The following is a 16,924-nucleotide window of genomic DNA, read 5'->3' on the forward strand; positions in this document are numbered from 1 at the left end:
ATAAGAATTAACACCCCCCCATTTACATTAAGTTCCAGGGAATTTTTTTTCACCAGACAAAAGACTAGTATATATATAAAACACCCCCCCCCCCATAAGTTTTAAACAAACAATTTAATACTGTACACAGCAATGATGTTTGTGAAGCTTGGTGGAAGTGGTGCAATCAGAGGGTGGGATATTTCCCAGGGAATGCCTTACTGCTAAATGATGAACTAGCACTCGGCTGAGCCCCGGCTGTTGTTAATGTAGCCTCACACTCTACAAGGCAGCACAAATGGAGGGAAGGGAGACAGCATGGCAGACAGAGACATGCACCCTGTGTGTATGAGAGATGCGCATTGCCCCTTTAAGTATGTTGACCCCACTCTAAGTACATTGCCTTTTTAAGTAGATCAGCAAGTTGAGACAGCAGCTGCTGCCAGCAAGCTCCCTCCATCCTGAGCCCTGTCCTGTCTCAGATGTCCCTGCTCTATAGAGATGGGGTGAGCAGGGGGGAGGGGGACACCATGACATTAGCCCCCCTCTTACCTCCCTCCCTGCACAGCAAGCAGGAGGCTCCTGGGAGCAGCTCCAAGGCAGAGGGCAGGAGCAGCACATGGCAGTGGGGGGAGGGACAGCTGAACTGCTGGCAATTGATAGCCTGCTGGGCAGCTGCTGCACAGGGAACTTCTGGTAGCGGGGAGCTGATAGAGGGGCAGCCGTCCACCCTAGTTCCAATCCCCCAGCTGCAATGGGCTGCTCTTTCTGTAAGCAGTGGACAAAGCAGGCGGCTGCCAAACAACGTTATAAGGGAGCATTGTGCATCTTTGAACGAGCATGTTCTCTAATTGATCAGCAGCGTAACAACGAAACAATGTTAACCGGGACGACTTTAAGTGAGGCATTACTGTACCATGAATTACCTTCAGAAATGGAAGAGATTTTACCACTGGTGCACTTACCATCACCTCTCTCTGTTGATTCTCCATCTTGGAGATTTTGGAATACCTATTCACTCTGAAGAAAGGAGGTCTCTCGTTAAGCTCCATTCAAGTTCACCTAGCAGTCATCACAGAATTTAATTCTCCTGTGGAAGGTTTTTCAGTATTTGCTCGTCCTTCAGCTTCCAGATTCGTCAAAGTGTTATCAACCCTCTTCCTAAGTGTGAACATGGGGTTTGAACTTAGTTCTTAATTTTCTAATGAAATCTCCCTTAGTGCCATTAGCTTGTTGTACGCTTCTAAATCTTTCCATGAAAATGTTTTTTGGCAAATACCGCTTGTAACCATGCCCCAGTGGGTCACAACTGAGAATACCAAATTCAGGACAAACTGTTGAGAAATAGGGCAAACACACCCCAAAACTGGTGGTTATTCTTCCACAAGATATACTAGACCAGTAACAGAAGTAAACTGATGTTTCACCACACTGGCTAACAAGAAGTCAGAAAAGCAGTCTCCTTAGGTGTTCCAGTCCTTGTATTAGCACCAAAAACACTAGACTTAATGATGAGTGGTTATTTAAAACCAATTTCATCAACCAAAGGGTTCTTCTGATCCCAAAGGACCAGCCCACATTGACCTAGGTCAATATATAACTTACTCAGTAATCATGCTGTTGCCAGTCCTTTAGTATCTAATATCTAAAGGTTTATTTATAAAAGAAAGAAAGAAAGAAAGAAAGATGAGAGTTAAAAGTGGTTAAAGGAATCAAATACATACAATAATTACAAGGTTCTTGGATCAGGCTTGTAAGCAGTGATGGAATAAAGTGCTGTCTTGTTAAGTCTCTGGTTGCTTCCAAATCATTGGAAGGTCCTCAGTCCTTTCGTTAGAATGCTCCTGTGAGTATAAATCCATAGTCCAGAGGTTAGACTAGGAAAGAGACAAAATGGAGATGTCTCCAGGGCCTTTTATAGCTTCTGCCTTGTGGAGGGAAACCCATTGTTTCAAACAAAGCCCTCAGTCCAGTTTGTGGAAAAATACAGGTAACAAGATGGAGTTTGGAGTCACATGGGCAAGTCACATGTCCATGCCTGCTTTGCTTAGTCATAGCAGAGGCCATTACTCCTACTCTAGTTAGAATGTCCACAGGAAAGTCCATTAAGTAGATAGGCATCTTCCATGGTTCATTGTGAGTTAAGTGTTCTTTGATGGGCCATTCAACTTGGATAGTTCCTTCACAATGTGCTGGCTAAATAACTTTTGGTGCTACCACAGGAGCAAACATTTGAAATACAGGTACATAGTTAATATTCATAACTTCAGATACAAAAATGATGCATGCATACAAATAGGATAACACTGGTCTACAATTTTTGAGAAGTCGTCTGCTTCAGAGATAAAATGTGCTATTTATTATGTATTTTGATGTGCTGAATTCAAATATGACAATTAAAACAACTGATTGGCTACTGTTTCTAAGATATTTAAGTTTTTACATTTTATGTCTATGTATATTGTGTAGATAGTTTTAATCATAAATTGTAAACCTAGGTCTTTTCATGTGTTTATGGTTGCTTTATATGATAATATTTCACCTGTCCTGTTTATGTAACACTTTAAAAATCAGCAAAAGGGTTATATAAATAAAATTTATTATGAAACAAAAGGCAAAAAACGATTCTGTACATAGTTTAGTCCTATTCAGAGTCTACTCGGCGCTTCTTGGCTTGTCTCTTGTATTCATTAAATGGAGCATCTCTTGTCACTGTCCAGCAATAGTCTGCAAGCATTGATGGGCTCCATTTGCCCTGATAGCGTTTCTCCATTGTTGCAATGCCCTGGTGAAATCGCTTGCCGTGCTCGTCGCTCACTGCTCCGCAGTTCGGTGGAAAATAATCTAGATGAGAGTGCAAAAAATGTATCTTTAGTGACATGTTGCAACCAAGGCTTTTGTATGCCTTGAGGAGGTTTTCCACCAACAACCTGTAGTTGTCTGCCTTGTTGTTTCCGAGAAAATTTATTGCCACTAACTGGAAGGCTTTCCATGCCGTCTTTTCCTTGCCACGCAGTGCATGGTCAAATGCATCATCTCGAAGAAGTTCACGAATCTGAGGACCAACAAAGACACCTTCCTTTATCTTAGCTTCACTTAACCTTGGAAATTTTCCATGGAGGTACTTGAAAGCTGCTTGTGTTTTGTCAATGGCCTTGACAAAGTTCTTCATCAGACCCAGCTTGATGTGTAAGGGTGGTAACAAAATCTTCCTTGATTCAACAAGTGGTGGATGCTGAACACTTTTCCTCCCAGGCTCCAATGACTGTCGGAGTGGCCAATCTTTCTTGATGTAGTGGGAATCTCTTGCACGACTATCCCATTCGCAGAGAAAACAGCAGTACTTTGTGTATCCAGTCTGCAGACCAAGCAAGAGAGCAACAACCTTCAAATCACCACAAAGCTGCCACTGATGTTGGTCATAGTTTATGCACCTCAAAAGTTGTTTCATGTTGTCCTAGGTTTCCTTCATATGAACTGCATGACCAACTGGAATTGATGGCAAAACATTGCCATTATGCAGTAAAACAGCTTTAAGACTCGTCTTCGATGAATCAATGAACAGTCTCCACTCATCTGGATCGTGAACGATGTTGAGGGCTGCCATCACACCATCGATGTTGTTGCAGGCTACAAGATCACCTTCCATGAAGAAGAATGGGACAAGATCCTTTTGACGGTCACGAAACATGGAAACCCTAACATCACCTGCCAGGAGATTCCACTGCTGTAGTCTGGAGCCCAACAGCTCTGCCTTACTCTTGGGTAGTTCCAAATCCCTGATAAGGTCATTCAGTTCACCTTGTGTTATGAGGTGTGGTTCAGAGGAGGAGAATGGGAGAAAATGTGGGTCCTGTGACATTGATGGTTCAGGACCAGAAGTTTCATCCTCTTCCTCTTCCTCGTCTGACTCAAGTGAGAATGATTCTGGTGCATCAGGAACCGGCAGTCCTTCTCCGTGGGGTACTGGGCGTATAGCTGATGGAATGTTTGGATAATGCACAGTCCACTTTTTCTTCTTTGACACACCTTTCCCAACTGGAGGCACCATGCAGAAGTAACAATTGCTGGTATGATCTGTTGGCTCTCTCCAAATCATTGGCACTGCAAAAGGCATAGATTTCCTTTTCCTGTTCAACCACTGGCGAAGATTTGTTGCACAAGTGTTGCAGCATATGTGTGGGGCCCACCTCTTGTCCTGATCTCCAATTTTGCAGCCAAAATAAAGGTGATAGGCTTTCTTAACCATAGTGGTTATACTGCGCTTTTGTGATGCAAAAGTCACTTCACCACAAACATAGCAGAAGTTATCTGCACTGTTCACACAAGTACGAGGCATCTCTGCTCACTTTGGCTAAACAGAAATGTGTCCCTTTGCAAAATCAAACACTGACAAATAAGAGAGCACGACACTGTATGATTTCTAGAGCTGCTATAGGGCAATTTGTTCAGCAGAGTGATGGAAGCTTCGTTATGATTGCATCATCCATGACTTCTAGGAATAACATGATGCAATTCATATCATGTATGACGCAATACCAGCTTCAGATTGCATCATTCATTGTTTTGCCTAAAAAGCAAGTACTGTCCAAACCCAGTCATAGATTTATTCATAGATCCAGTCAAAGATGTATTTTAGTCATTTCTGGTTTAAATTGAGATCCCTTCCTTTTATAACTCACTTATCCTCCGCCATTCCCAAGTCAAGGGTCGTATATACTGACCCAATAGCATATCTTGAAAACTAGAGCCAATCAACAATTTTAAGCATCATTTTCATTCTCAGTGACCCAGAATTAGTAAAGTTTGACTACATTTATTTCAGAAGCATTTTGGCTGTAGAGCAGTGATCATATTCAGCAAATCATAACTTTTCCATAGACATCTTACATAATTACTGCAGTGGTTCAGGTCCATACTACTCTCCGGTCGGTGGTGCGCATCCTCAACAGGAGTACTTCCATCGACCTAAGGGGGCAGTCTTGGGAGCTGAGAGCCTGGGCTCTCCCCAGCAGGGAGCCTAGGCGCAGCTGGGTTCCCATCTGGGAGCCAGAGCAGCACCCAGGCTCCTGGTGTGGAATGGGGAGCCCAGTCTCTGGGGGCAGCTTGGCTCTGTGTGGGGAGCCTGGGCAGCAGCGCAGCTGGGACATGGAGACATGAAATTGACGAGAATAACATCCAACAGTCGTGGAAGTGGAGTTATGATGTTGGTGTAGTAGGGCACTTACATCAGTGGGAGCAAGGCTGTAGTTTGTACACTTACATAGTTAGGTCGACATAAACCAGTTTGTCGACCTCACTGTAGTATAGACCAGGGCTGAGACTATGCATATCTTATACAGACAGAGCCTAAATGAACAGTAGTGTCCTCCCAGTTACTTTCTAAATAGGTTTCCATCTTCATCCTCTCCTGGTATACAGCTGCTAATGGGCAGTGTCCAACTAGGGTAATAGCCCACTTTACTAAATTTCTATCTATGTCCATTGCCATACTGAAAGATGTTCCTGTTGTAGAAATCTACAAAGCTGCTACATGGGCATACTTTCTCAACACATTAGGCCTTGGTACATGCCTCTAGAACAGATGCTACATTCTGCAGTCTACAAACAGAACCAGGCTGGGTTCTGAAGTGCCCATCTCCTTCAGAGGGTACTGCTCGAGTGTCACCTCAAGCAGAGCATGCATGGGGATACTAGTCGAAGAAAAAGGAGAAGTTACTTACTTTGTACAGTAACTGGAGTTCTTCAAGATGTCTCCCTATGGGTGCTCGACTACCCGCCCTCCTTTCCCCTCAGCTGCAGAGTCTCTTCTGTGGTAGAAAAGAACTTGAGGATAGTTCGTCAATCACAGTCCTAAGTATGTATCCTCAGTACAGGGCACGAAGATGGCTAAGGTGCATACATGCACTGAAGGAGCACTGCTGCTGAAAATCTCCAATCAAATGTGCAAGGGGCATGTGCACACCTCCAGTGGAGCCCCCCATTGTGGGGGGCTCATTATACAAGGTAGGTAACATCTCCTTTTGCATTAGTGTCTGAACTGGCTCTGAATAGTTGTAAATGAATTCGTTAGATTTAGATGGTGGGCAGTGCAGCTTTTAGATTATTCCAATATTTTCTGAACACTCTGTCATGGAATGTTCATTGGTGTTACATCAGGATAAAGGTCTATACCATACAGGGCTGAACTTTCTCAATAAATCGAAGGTCTAAAACTTCATGAACAAAGTAATCTTTCTCTTAACAATAGTAGGTATTAAAACATAATTCTGTGCACTGCAGACTAATAAGTAGTACGTGCCTCATACTGTTCAGGCAGGTGGCAGCCAATAGAATGTTTTCAACCTTGAGGATGACTTTCTCATATCCTCAGTTATTTCAGATTCAGAATAAATTGGTTCATGACTAGGCAGCTTGTTTATATAGATGCTGTTGGAACTACCTGGTGGCTATTTCAAGCCACTAAATTTCTATTATTTTCATATACTGTAATGTGTTCTAATGTAGGTTTATATTTTTGGGGCCCCGTTCTGCAAACAGATGCATTAACTAATCTGTTTACAGAATTACATTATTATTATTATTTTCTTATTTTTGTATTAGAGTGGACACATCTCACCATAATATCTGAGCCTTTTATACAGGAAAATAAGATCTGGCTCTGCTCTTGCTATCCTAATGTTTGGTCACTTTTACTGGTTTTTGTTTTGTGGTGGAATTTTCTTTTTTTGGGTTTCTTTAAATTTTGTTGTCATCTTGGCTTCTGGTGTAAGTAGACTTTTGAAAAAGGTGAGTTTTTCCTCTGAGTTCTGAAGGTGATCAGATGAAGACACATTCTAATCTCCTGTGGTAGGGTGTTCCATAGTGTTTACCTATCATTGAAAACTTGTCTTCAGCTATACTGCTTGTAATGGACCCATGTCCATGCAGCACAGTGCAAGACACTCACACATACAACAAATTGTTTTTCCCATTGTTTGCCACCTGTTTGACTAAAAGAGGAGAAAGATCTGCAGTAGTGCCACCAAGTCTTAGTAAAGAATTAGCAAGCAAGAAATTATCACCTAAGTTAGTCACCTAAAATAAAGTAGCCCTGTAGTTAGGATTGATGCTTATGTTTCCTTTTTTAATGTTGTGCATACTTTATTTTTTGCAGAACTTAATACGTCAAGTGGAAATCTTCCTTCAACACCACCCATTTCTCAATCCACAGTTTCTGCTCAGAACTTAGTAATGTCTTCGTCAGGAGTTGGAGGAGATGGTAGTGTTACCTTGACCTTGGCTGATACTCAGGGCATGTTATCTAGTGGTCTTGATTCAGTTACACTTAATATCACTTCACAGGTTAGTGCAATTTACTGCTCTGCTCTTCTGGTAGAGTAATAGTACAATCTCAAGGGACTGGAGTATCTGAATGTTTTTTCAGAAAGTAATTTTTACCACTTATGCACAGTAGATGAAGATGCAATTAATATTTTTGCTGCTAACAGTGTGCACATCGTTGCCTAGAACCATTACAAAATTTCTTACATGGAGCTGCAGCTTATGCCACCTCATGCTCCCGTGGGAAGGCATGAAGGCCGGAGTTCCCGTGACCCTCCCTGAGTTTCCTCTTACTGCCCATGGCAGCAAAACGGAACCATTCTTTAGAACAGCTTTTAGTTCTTTAATTTTCAGCTGCATATCCCTGTCCAGATTGATCTCCTTATACAACACTCTTTCCCCATTCCCCCTCCTCCCCCCAGGACATACCCTTCTATACAAAGACCTCAAGATGGTGGAGTCAAAACCTGTAGGCTTCAAGCCTTGTCCTTCCTTTGACAGACTAATTTTTTTTAAAGATGGACACAGCAGTTGTCTGTTTTTGAGGTGTATAATTCATCCAAGCAGCAGGTGCTTGGTTTGCCTTTCATTCTCTACTCATCTTAAAGGTCAAGAGATGTGAGCCTGAAGCTCCATCTCTTAGAACAGTCTGAGAGTGACATGAGACCTAGAGGATCTAGGCTCGAGTACCCCCATACTGTTCAAATTTGCACCATCCAGCGCTCCATCAAGCAGGCAGGTAATGCCAAGATGACAGCAAAGAAAACTGCACCAAGCAAACAACTGGTACTGACAGTATCTACACTGTCACCAACTGCAGCATTGAACCTATCAAAACTTTTGACATTGAAGATGATGCCATTTTTGATAAATTGTATGGTCAGTTGGTCAAGAGCCTAAATAACCAATGTCAGTCAAATTTATTAATATGGTATAGGAAAAAGGTTCTATATGACACCAGTCTTCAAAAAAGAGCCATCCTGTACAGCAGTGTTACATTCACCTTACATTCACCTTATACAGAAGGTGTGCTCTCCAAAGTTCTACTTCTAAAGCGATCTTTTTATAACCGACTTGATTACCAGTAAAAGGAACCATATTCCTCATTTGAAACTAGTTCAACCAATTAGCTTTTTATCTTGTTTTTCTGGTACCATGGTGTGCCCCTTATCTTTGTTCTGAACACACTGTGCATTCTAGGTCATGATGGATCCTTATCTTTATTATGGGTACATGCATTCCAGGTACTAAAGGATGTGAAGACACCTCCTAAGCTTGCACTAGGATTAATAGGTTTGTGAGGGTAACTGCCTTTCTGTTTCTATAAGGAAACAATTATATGTCCTGATACTGACAGTGTTCCTATCTACTTAAGCCAAAGCTTACCTCAGTTAATGCAAGGTGTTATGGGAGATACTTGACATAAGTGAACAGGATTATTTCAAAGGTACAGGCTAATTTGATATATATAACGGCTATATTAATACTTAATATGGATACTTAATGCTTAATATATATGTATGATAGCCAGCATAAATTAGTCAACATCACAGACATTCTTCTTAGCGTATGCACAACGAGCCTCAGGTGGCATGTGGCCAGGGTTCATCACCGAATTTGGTCTGCTAGTTGGATCATTAGCTTCCCCGGCCTGGGCTGGAAACTGATGGGGAGTGCAACATGAATGCTGATCCATGCCCCCCCCGACAGACATTGAAATAGGACACTAAAACAGGCCACCCAGAACATTGGAGCAGGAGTTTGAGGAAAAACTCAGTGTCCTCTCATGCACAGAGACACTGGAAGGCAAGAGGATGAACCTTCTCCAGCATGGAAAATGAATGAAAAGGAGTAGATTGCAGGGCAGCAGACTACATTTAGTACCAAAAGCACCCGTACCATGATCAACCTTGGCACCCAGGACATACATCCAAGACATACATCAGCACTGCAATATCCAGCCAGGGCTAACAAGACCCCAGTACTGATGGCTCCCTACCCATCAGTGCCACCCATGGAAGAGAGAGACACCTCATCACCAGGATGCAAGCTGGCACTAGCATTGAGCAGGGAGCTGCCCCCCCCCCCCCATGTGATCCATGAGTGGTGCCACCAAGAGACCCGAGGAATTCAGAGCCCAACCTTTGGCCTACCAGGAATGGCATTGGTCCAGTCAGCAACTTATCAGCCACTTGGATGCATATGGGATGCCTCCTTGGCCCCTGTGGCGTACGGTTCATCTTCCCAGGTCTCTATCTTCCAAGCCCCTTGTTCCAATCATGGAAGAGGAAAACATCTCCCTCTCCAGCAGCATCCTTGCCTCAGCCACAGTCGCTGGATCTTTAGTGGTCTCAGCTGTCCAAGCGAAGTCTTATTCAGCCAAGAATGTGCCAAAAGATAAAGACTGTATTTGTTTAGGAGAAAATCCTATTCTGTGCATTGTTTCAACTATAAGTGGCTATCAGGGTTTCCAAGCCAAGTGTGACTTTTTAACTTGGGGCAGAGTGATTCTGTTCATCAGCAAGCTCTGTTGTGAGAGCAGAGGGGAGCTCAGGGACATCATAAAAGAAAACTCAGCTGGTGGCCAAAGTGGCCTTATAAGCAGCTATGGTCAGAGCAGGCACTGCAACTAGGTACATGGCCTAAGTGTTGCCCATGTGGGAGGCATCTTGGCTCCAGGCTGTGTGCCTTCTTCATGGAGTACAAACTATGGTTGAGGATCTGCCATTTGAAGGATCAGAGAGAAAACTGGCACTGCCTTTATGCTTGCTCAAGGACTCCAGGGTGACTGTGCTCCCTTTTGCGCCAGCAAAACACAGCACACACTGTCCTACCATAGGCAGCCGAAATACCATTCCAGGAAGCTGATGAGATACAGTAGAGGACATCATTCTTCATGAACTCTGTCCACACATAACAGCATCAAATGTGACCACTCAGAAGAGAGTTGCATCAGGACAGGTCCGTGGAGCCCTTTTTTGGAAACTATCTAACCTCATTCCAATGGGCATTGATCGGATATTACCACTGACAAATTGGGTGCTGGACATAGTAACTCAAGGTTATACTACCCAGTTATACTACCCAGTTCCTTTTCCTACTCTGTTTTCCCTTCCATGTCCCCTTTCAGGGACCTTTCTCACAAGAGCCCTTTACAAACACAATTGGCCTTTTTGCTCTGCCTCGGAGCCATATAGAAGGTGCCTCAGGACTACAGGGGAAGAGGCTTTTGCCCTGTGTTTATCCTATCCTAGACAGGAGGAAACTAAGCAAATACATACGCCACCTCAGATTTAGGTTCATAACACTTTGCTTCCATCATTCCATTGCTCCCCAGCTCAAGACTGGTTCATAGCTCATGACTTGCAGGATGCCTACTTCCACATAGCTCTCTACCTCGGTCACTGGGAGAACCTCAAATTTATAGTAGGGCCCAACCATTATCAATACAACTTTCTACCCTTTTGAGTCTCCATGGCACCAAGAATATTCACTAGTGCTTGGCCGTGGTAGTGCCACGTGTAAGGAAACCGTGACATCATGTCTGTCTATACCTAGATGACTGGCTGTTCAGGGGCAAGTTCTGGGATGAGAAAAGACAGCCCTAGATCAAGTCCTCTTCCTGAAAAATAATCTTTCATGCCATCTGAGAATGTAGAATTCAGAGGGACTCTGCTCAAGTCACAGATACCACAAGCATGCATACAAAAGACATATTGAGATCCCTTCAGTTGCTTGTATGTGACATAAGGGCGAGACTATCCATGAACTTTTGCATGTGCCTGGGATTATTAGAACGCATAAGTGCATGTACTTATGTGACATTGCTTGCCTGACTTCACCTGTGACCATTACAGCACTGGCTAAGGACTGCGTACTCCCCATCCAAACACAATATGAGCCTATTGGTCACTGTCCTGCCCCAAGTCTTGTGAGAACTTACCGAGTGCTAAACCTCTTGATATGAGGAAAGGTGGGTCTCCTTCTTGACCCCCCTTGCTAACAGTGAAGCTTATTACAGATGAAGCAGGGATAAGTTGGGGTGCCCACCTGAATCAACTCCAAATACAAGGAGTGTGATCACCAGACAATCTGAAGTTACACGTCATCAAGACGAGGGCCACCAGCTTGGCCTGCATAGCATTCATGCCTGGTCTGTGAAACAATATAGTGCAAACTGTGATGGACAGTATGATGGTGATGCACTGTATCAACAAGCAGGGTACCAGATGGTCCTCGCTTTATCTGGAATCCATCAAATGTGATGAATAGTGTTACCAACGCAGGGTGATTCCACCAGACTTTCTTCTTCCAGAAATCAATTCTGTGGAATCCATCCTAGACCCTATATTCTGATGATGGGGACCCATCCAAATAAGCCATAGACTTATTTTTGCCACAATAGTGTGTGCCAAATGCAAGACTTTCTACTCCAAAGGAGGCATATACCTAGGGTCTCTGCTGGATGCTATTTTTCTTTGGTGGTGTCACGGTCTCTTTTATGCCTTCCAGCCAATCCCCGGGATAATATCCAAGATCAGAGGGGACAAGGCTACCATTATCATGATAGCCCCCTACTGGCAGGGACAATTTTGTCTGTCAGACCTATTATAGATGTCCAGCCAACCTCCAATATGCCTCCCTTATTTGCCCAGACATAGTGTCTCTGAACTGGGGACAGATACTGCACCTCTACTTGCACTTGTTGCACACAGCTGCCTTGGATACTGTGTAGATGAGCATTCATGACACAGATTGTGGCAGGTTCAAGAGATTCTTATGCAGAGCAGGAAAACTCCTAGCAGGACGTATTTTTCAAAATGGTGAAATTTTTCCATATAGGCAGCCCAAAATAATGTGAATCTTGTTGAAACCCTGATTCCAGATTCTGGACTATATGCTGCTACAGTTTTTCACACCGTACAGTGGTGAGATTTATTAAGGTCTTCCTTCGTGCCTGACATCCAGTTAGAGACCTCCCTTTGACCCTTCATCAAAATGTTCATTATACCACCTACCATCAATACAATCATCTTAGTTGCTATCAGGTTGGTATGGAAAGTCAGCAAGATCCAAATCCTTATGGCTGGACCACCGTACACATCGTTTTAACAGGGATAAGGTGGTGATGAGTCCACTCCCCAAGTTCATCCCCCTAGGTGGTCTGAGAATTCCATCAGAATAAGTCACTCATCTTGGCAGTCTTCTTCTCAAAATCACACTTGTTTTCTCCAGGAGAAAAGAAACTTCACACTCTGGATGTCTCCAGAGCCCTACTTTACTATTTAGACAGGACAAAGCCCTTCAAACTCTCTCTGTCTCTTCGTGGCTTTATTGGGTGTATGTAAAAGCCAAGCAATATCTTCCCAGAGACTCTCAAAGCCGATCACAAAGTGCATTTCCATTTGTTACCAGCTAGTCAGTGAGCTTGTCTTACTAAACAAGAAGGAGCGCTGCTGAACACAGCACAGGCAACATCGTTGGCCTGCTTCAGAAATGTGCTGATCTCAGAGATTTTCAAAGCAATACGTGGAGTAACTCTGATCTTCTTAAAAATATGCACTTGACATGATAGCCAGGGCAGACACCAAAAGTGGGATTGCAATCTTTGGCTACATCTACACTTAGGGCAGTATGTAGAATACAGGTACTACATGTGTAGCTACATGCTGCAGTGAAAGGCAGGCTCTGTTCACACCTGACATCGCAGGGTATAGCTACACATGACAATGAGAGGCTCCAGCAGCAGTATGTAGTCAGTGATATTAATGTCTAACTTTCAAGGACAAAAAATGTAATTCAGCTAAAAATTATATGAAGAAGTGGTGGGGAAAGGCTGAGGCAACGGGACACTAAAAATAGCAGTGCAGACATAGGAAGCACTGCTTGGGCATGTACAGAGTTGTGTAGGCTATATATCTTGGCTGTTTAGGTAGGGCACTCTGCTCACCTAAGCCATGCATTGCCATCTATGCTGCTACTTATACTCATGCTAGGTGGGAGTGTAAAGTGTCTCCTTTACACACCATCGTAAGTGTAGATATAGCTTTTGATTTGTACAGCTGTGGCTTCTTACTCCCACCATCCGAGGAGGAGACTGCTTGCTAGTCACTTACAGTGACACACATTGTACTTGAAGAGAAAAGAATGCTTACCTTCCTTACAGTAACTCTGGTTCTTTGAGATGCTGTAATCAGTGTGGTCCCATGATCAACCCTCCATCCCCATTTTTCAGAGTAGTCTGCAATGTGGGCTTTGAATTGCCAAGGAACTGAGGAAGCATCATGACCCCTCCACCATTTATCCCTCAGATGGGAGCACAAGGATGCCTGTGCAACCCTCATAACGAGTATAATCTGGTCTGGTGTGTGTCAGGTGCATGCACACCTACAGTGAGATTGACACTGTCTACATCATGTCAAAGAGTCTCAGTTGCTGTAAGGCAAGAAACTGTTCTTTCCATGTGTTGTAAGATATGTAACTCTGCTCCTTGCTCCTATCTACTTTGTAACACTGCCGTACAAGAGAAAGTTCACTGGGTTTGTAATAGTGATTTCTACTTAATCAAAATTAGACAAATTAGTCACAATACAAGAACACATTTTAGAAATTTTAACAGTAAATCCCAGTGACCTCTTCCATTTCATGTCCAGTTAGGCAAATTAATAGGAGAAACCCCAGTGTGAGATAGTGATGGAATACACATTATGTAACACAGTATGTATCACAGTGGTACCTTCCTCTAGGAGCAAGTATTTGTGAATGTGAATAAACCTATAGAGACTTAAATAAGATATTAATTTTCATCTTGAAAATGCTGGTGCATAGTAATCAGTGACTTTAGGTCCAGGCCTCCAAAATATTTTGTAGCGTGTACCAGACTTTTAGTATGTTGTCTTGTGAACCTGCTGTCTATCCATTTGTGACCACATAATTTCTGTGTCAATACACCTGTTTCTTTTGTGGAAAATAATGGGAGAGTATTTATTATAGTTGGTAACTGTCTTTTTAAAATAAATTAGCAGCTGGAAAAAATAATGCACGCCACCACTATGTGACCACCTGGCTCTCCGACACTATCTGCACGTGGTTCATGAGCCATGGTTTAGGAACTTTTACAATATGTCAATAGAGCTAAAGGTTCATTAGCAAGTAGTATGAAGAAAAAATCCCTATTGCTTCACATTAAAAAGGACTTCAGTGGTTGGTAGCAAAGCAGAACCATCTGCACATTTAGCAGTAACTTACCTCTACATATAATTTTTAGCTGAATTACATTTTTTGTCCTTGAAAGTTAGACTTTAATATCACTAACTACATTTAGGTGTTGTACATAGGCCAAATGTACAGCCAGCTCCTCTGTGATTGACATTTCCCTTCAATCTTAATATGTGAAAACCACTGCTGGCTTCTGTCTTTGCTGAACTAGGACTAAATTGTTTGCTTATTTATTTTCCGTGGGATGGGGGGGGGGGGTATTTACACACACACACACACACACACACACACACACACACACACACACACAGATAGTATGATTAAACATAGTGAAACAAAATCTGTGGAGGCGACTACATTCCCAGTTATCCCCCAATCTCTTCAGTTTTGCATGAAAAATATTTATCTTGAGTTGGAAAAATAAAAATGGTGGGCTTCCCAAACCGCTTATAAAGGTATATTTGGCATGATATACCATGCAAATGGTATATCAAAATATATAATGATATAACGATATGGTCTGGTGACTTCCTGCTATGTGGAGGTGGCAGTAATACATTGTGGTTTAATTTCAGATGACACTTTGTGACACTTTAAGATATGTGGATTTAGCAGAGTTGATATGCTTATTCGGATATATTTTTAACCCCCATTGGCCTGAAAGGGCTAGTTTATTTAAAAAAAAAAAAAATTGTTCAGACTGATGTTTGAAGTAATCTTTTTAAAGAGTAGTCTTGAATGATAAAAGGAGTTTCTATTTAACCCCATTTTATAATTCTTTTAGGATTACTGGTTAATTATGACAATTGACTGTGCTGTAAATACAATCACTTGAATAATTTTATTTTGATAGGGTCAGCAATTCCCTGCTTTACTCACAGATTCTAGTCTCTCCAGCCAAAGCGGTTCGGGCTCACAACAAGTCATACTGGTGAGCCATACACCACATTCAGCATCTACAAACTCTGATGAAATAACATATCAGGTAGATGTAGTTTATTTGTGTACTTTTATGTATAAAAACATGACTTTAATCAGATATGAAAATGATCTGTTTGTCCAGAAGCAGAGTTTCATATAATTTTTTAACTTTATCTTAAAGTAGCTTATTATGGAGGCTGTAGCTTTATAGTTAAGACTATGTTGATTTTGCACTTAAAGCAGGGATTCAGGCTCTTTGTTAACTATGAAAAAATACCTGATATCTTCTTGATAAGTACAGCACTTTTTGAGTATAGAATAAATTTTATGAGAATTTCCAATTAAATCTGTTAACTAGTTCAGGCTTTAAAATGGGTCCTTAAAGAAAGTTGGCACTCCAAGCTCTTCCCCCTCACAGTTCTTCCCCCTCCAACCTCCTCAGTGATTTTAATTACAGAATAATGCAGACGCTCCAGACTTTGCATGTAGTTGAAACTTGCTTAAATCTTGTGCATGGATTACATTTGAAGAATTTTTAAAAGATTAATAGCAAGTTTTCTGTCAATTCTGTATCAAATTACAATAAGGAGGGGGGAAAAGAAAAAATATTATATTTGAAAACGAATTTAATCATATATGGAACCTCAACCATGAAAATACCTTACTCATAATAGAGTGATAATTGTATGGCATCAGTACAGGGCAAGTTAAGGTTTAGTATCTGTGCACTGCCGATTCATAACATTAAGTTTAATCTTAACTCTTAATTTCCTGGCTTTATAATGATCGGTTTTGGGAGAATTACAACATCCCTGTAATGTACTGACTATGAATAACTGTTTTGTATTCTCATCCATAACTTCCATGTTGCCATTGCTTTTGTCTTAGAATTCATATAGACTTAGATTTTTAATATTGCAGGTGACAAGAAACATAATTTATGCATGTAGTTTCTGCAGTTCCATGCATAATCACTGCTGCAAGGTGCATAAATTATGGTCTAAATTTGATTTTGACTATTTCTAGTGTCCAAAATTCTGTTTTAAAAATGTATGCTTTAAAAATACAAATATATATCTCCTTTTACTCTTCTTCTTTTCAAACTAATCCTAGCCTTTTCAATATATGCATGATTTCCACCATCGCAATGTGTCAAATAACTTTCACTGCCCTTTTCTCTTACCATGTCTCTTCTGAGATGAGGTGACCAATATGAACACACTAGTAAAGGTCACACTGTAACAGCAATTTGCCTATTGTGTAAAATACTATTTCCCTTTTCATACAGGTTACAGTAGTATCATGTTTGTTTTTATTTAACCATTGCTGACATCTTGGTATTGCTGCCCACACTTCAGTCTTTTTCTGTGAGGTTACAACTAATTTAGGACCCATTAGTGTATATTTGCAGTTTAAACTATTCTTTTCAATGTGCTTTACATTGCACTTGACTTAATAAACTTAATCTACCATTTCTGTTTTC

The 16,924-nt window shown here is 41.8% G+C and overlaps 1 protein-coding gene across 1 annotated transcript in view; it reads left to right on the forward strand.

The window, feature by feature from the left end:
* Nucleotides 1–16,924, forward strand: part of ZNF236 (zinc finger protein 236) — a 195,569-nt gene that overhangs the window by 148,796 nt on the left and 29,849 nt on the right. Inside the window, exons 28-29 of the mRNA XM_065398160.1 lie at nt 7,136–7,323; nt 15,374–15,505. Of these exons, the coding sequence (XP_065254232.1) occupies nt 7,136–7,323; nt 15,374–15,505 (320 nt within the window). The remainder of the gene's footprint in view (nt 1–7,135; nt 7,324–15,373; nt 15,506–16,924) is intronic.

This window comes from Emys orbicularis, chromosome 2, assembly GCF_028017835.1.
Source record: "Emys orbicularis isolate rEmyOrb1 chromosome 2, rEmyOrb1.hap1, whole genome shotgun sequence".
Taxonomy (NCBI): domain Eukaryota; kingdom Metazoa; phylum Chordata; order Testudines; family Emydidae; genus Emys; species Emys orbicularis.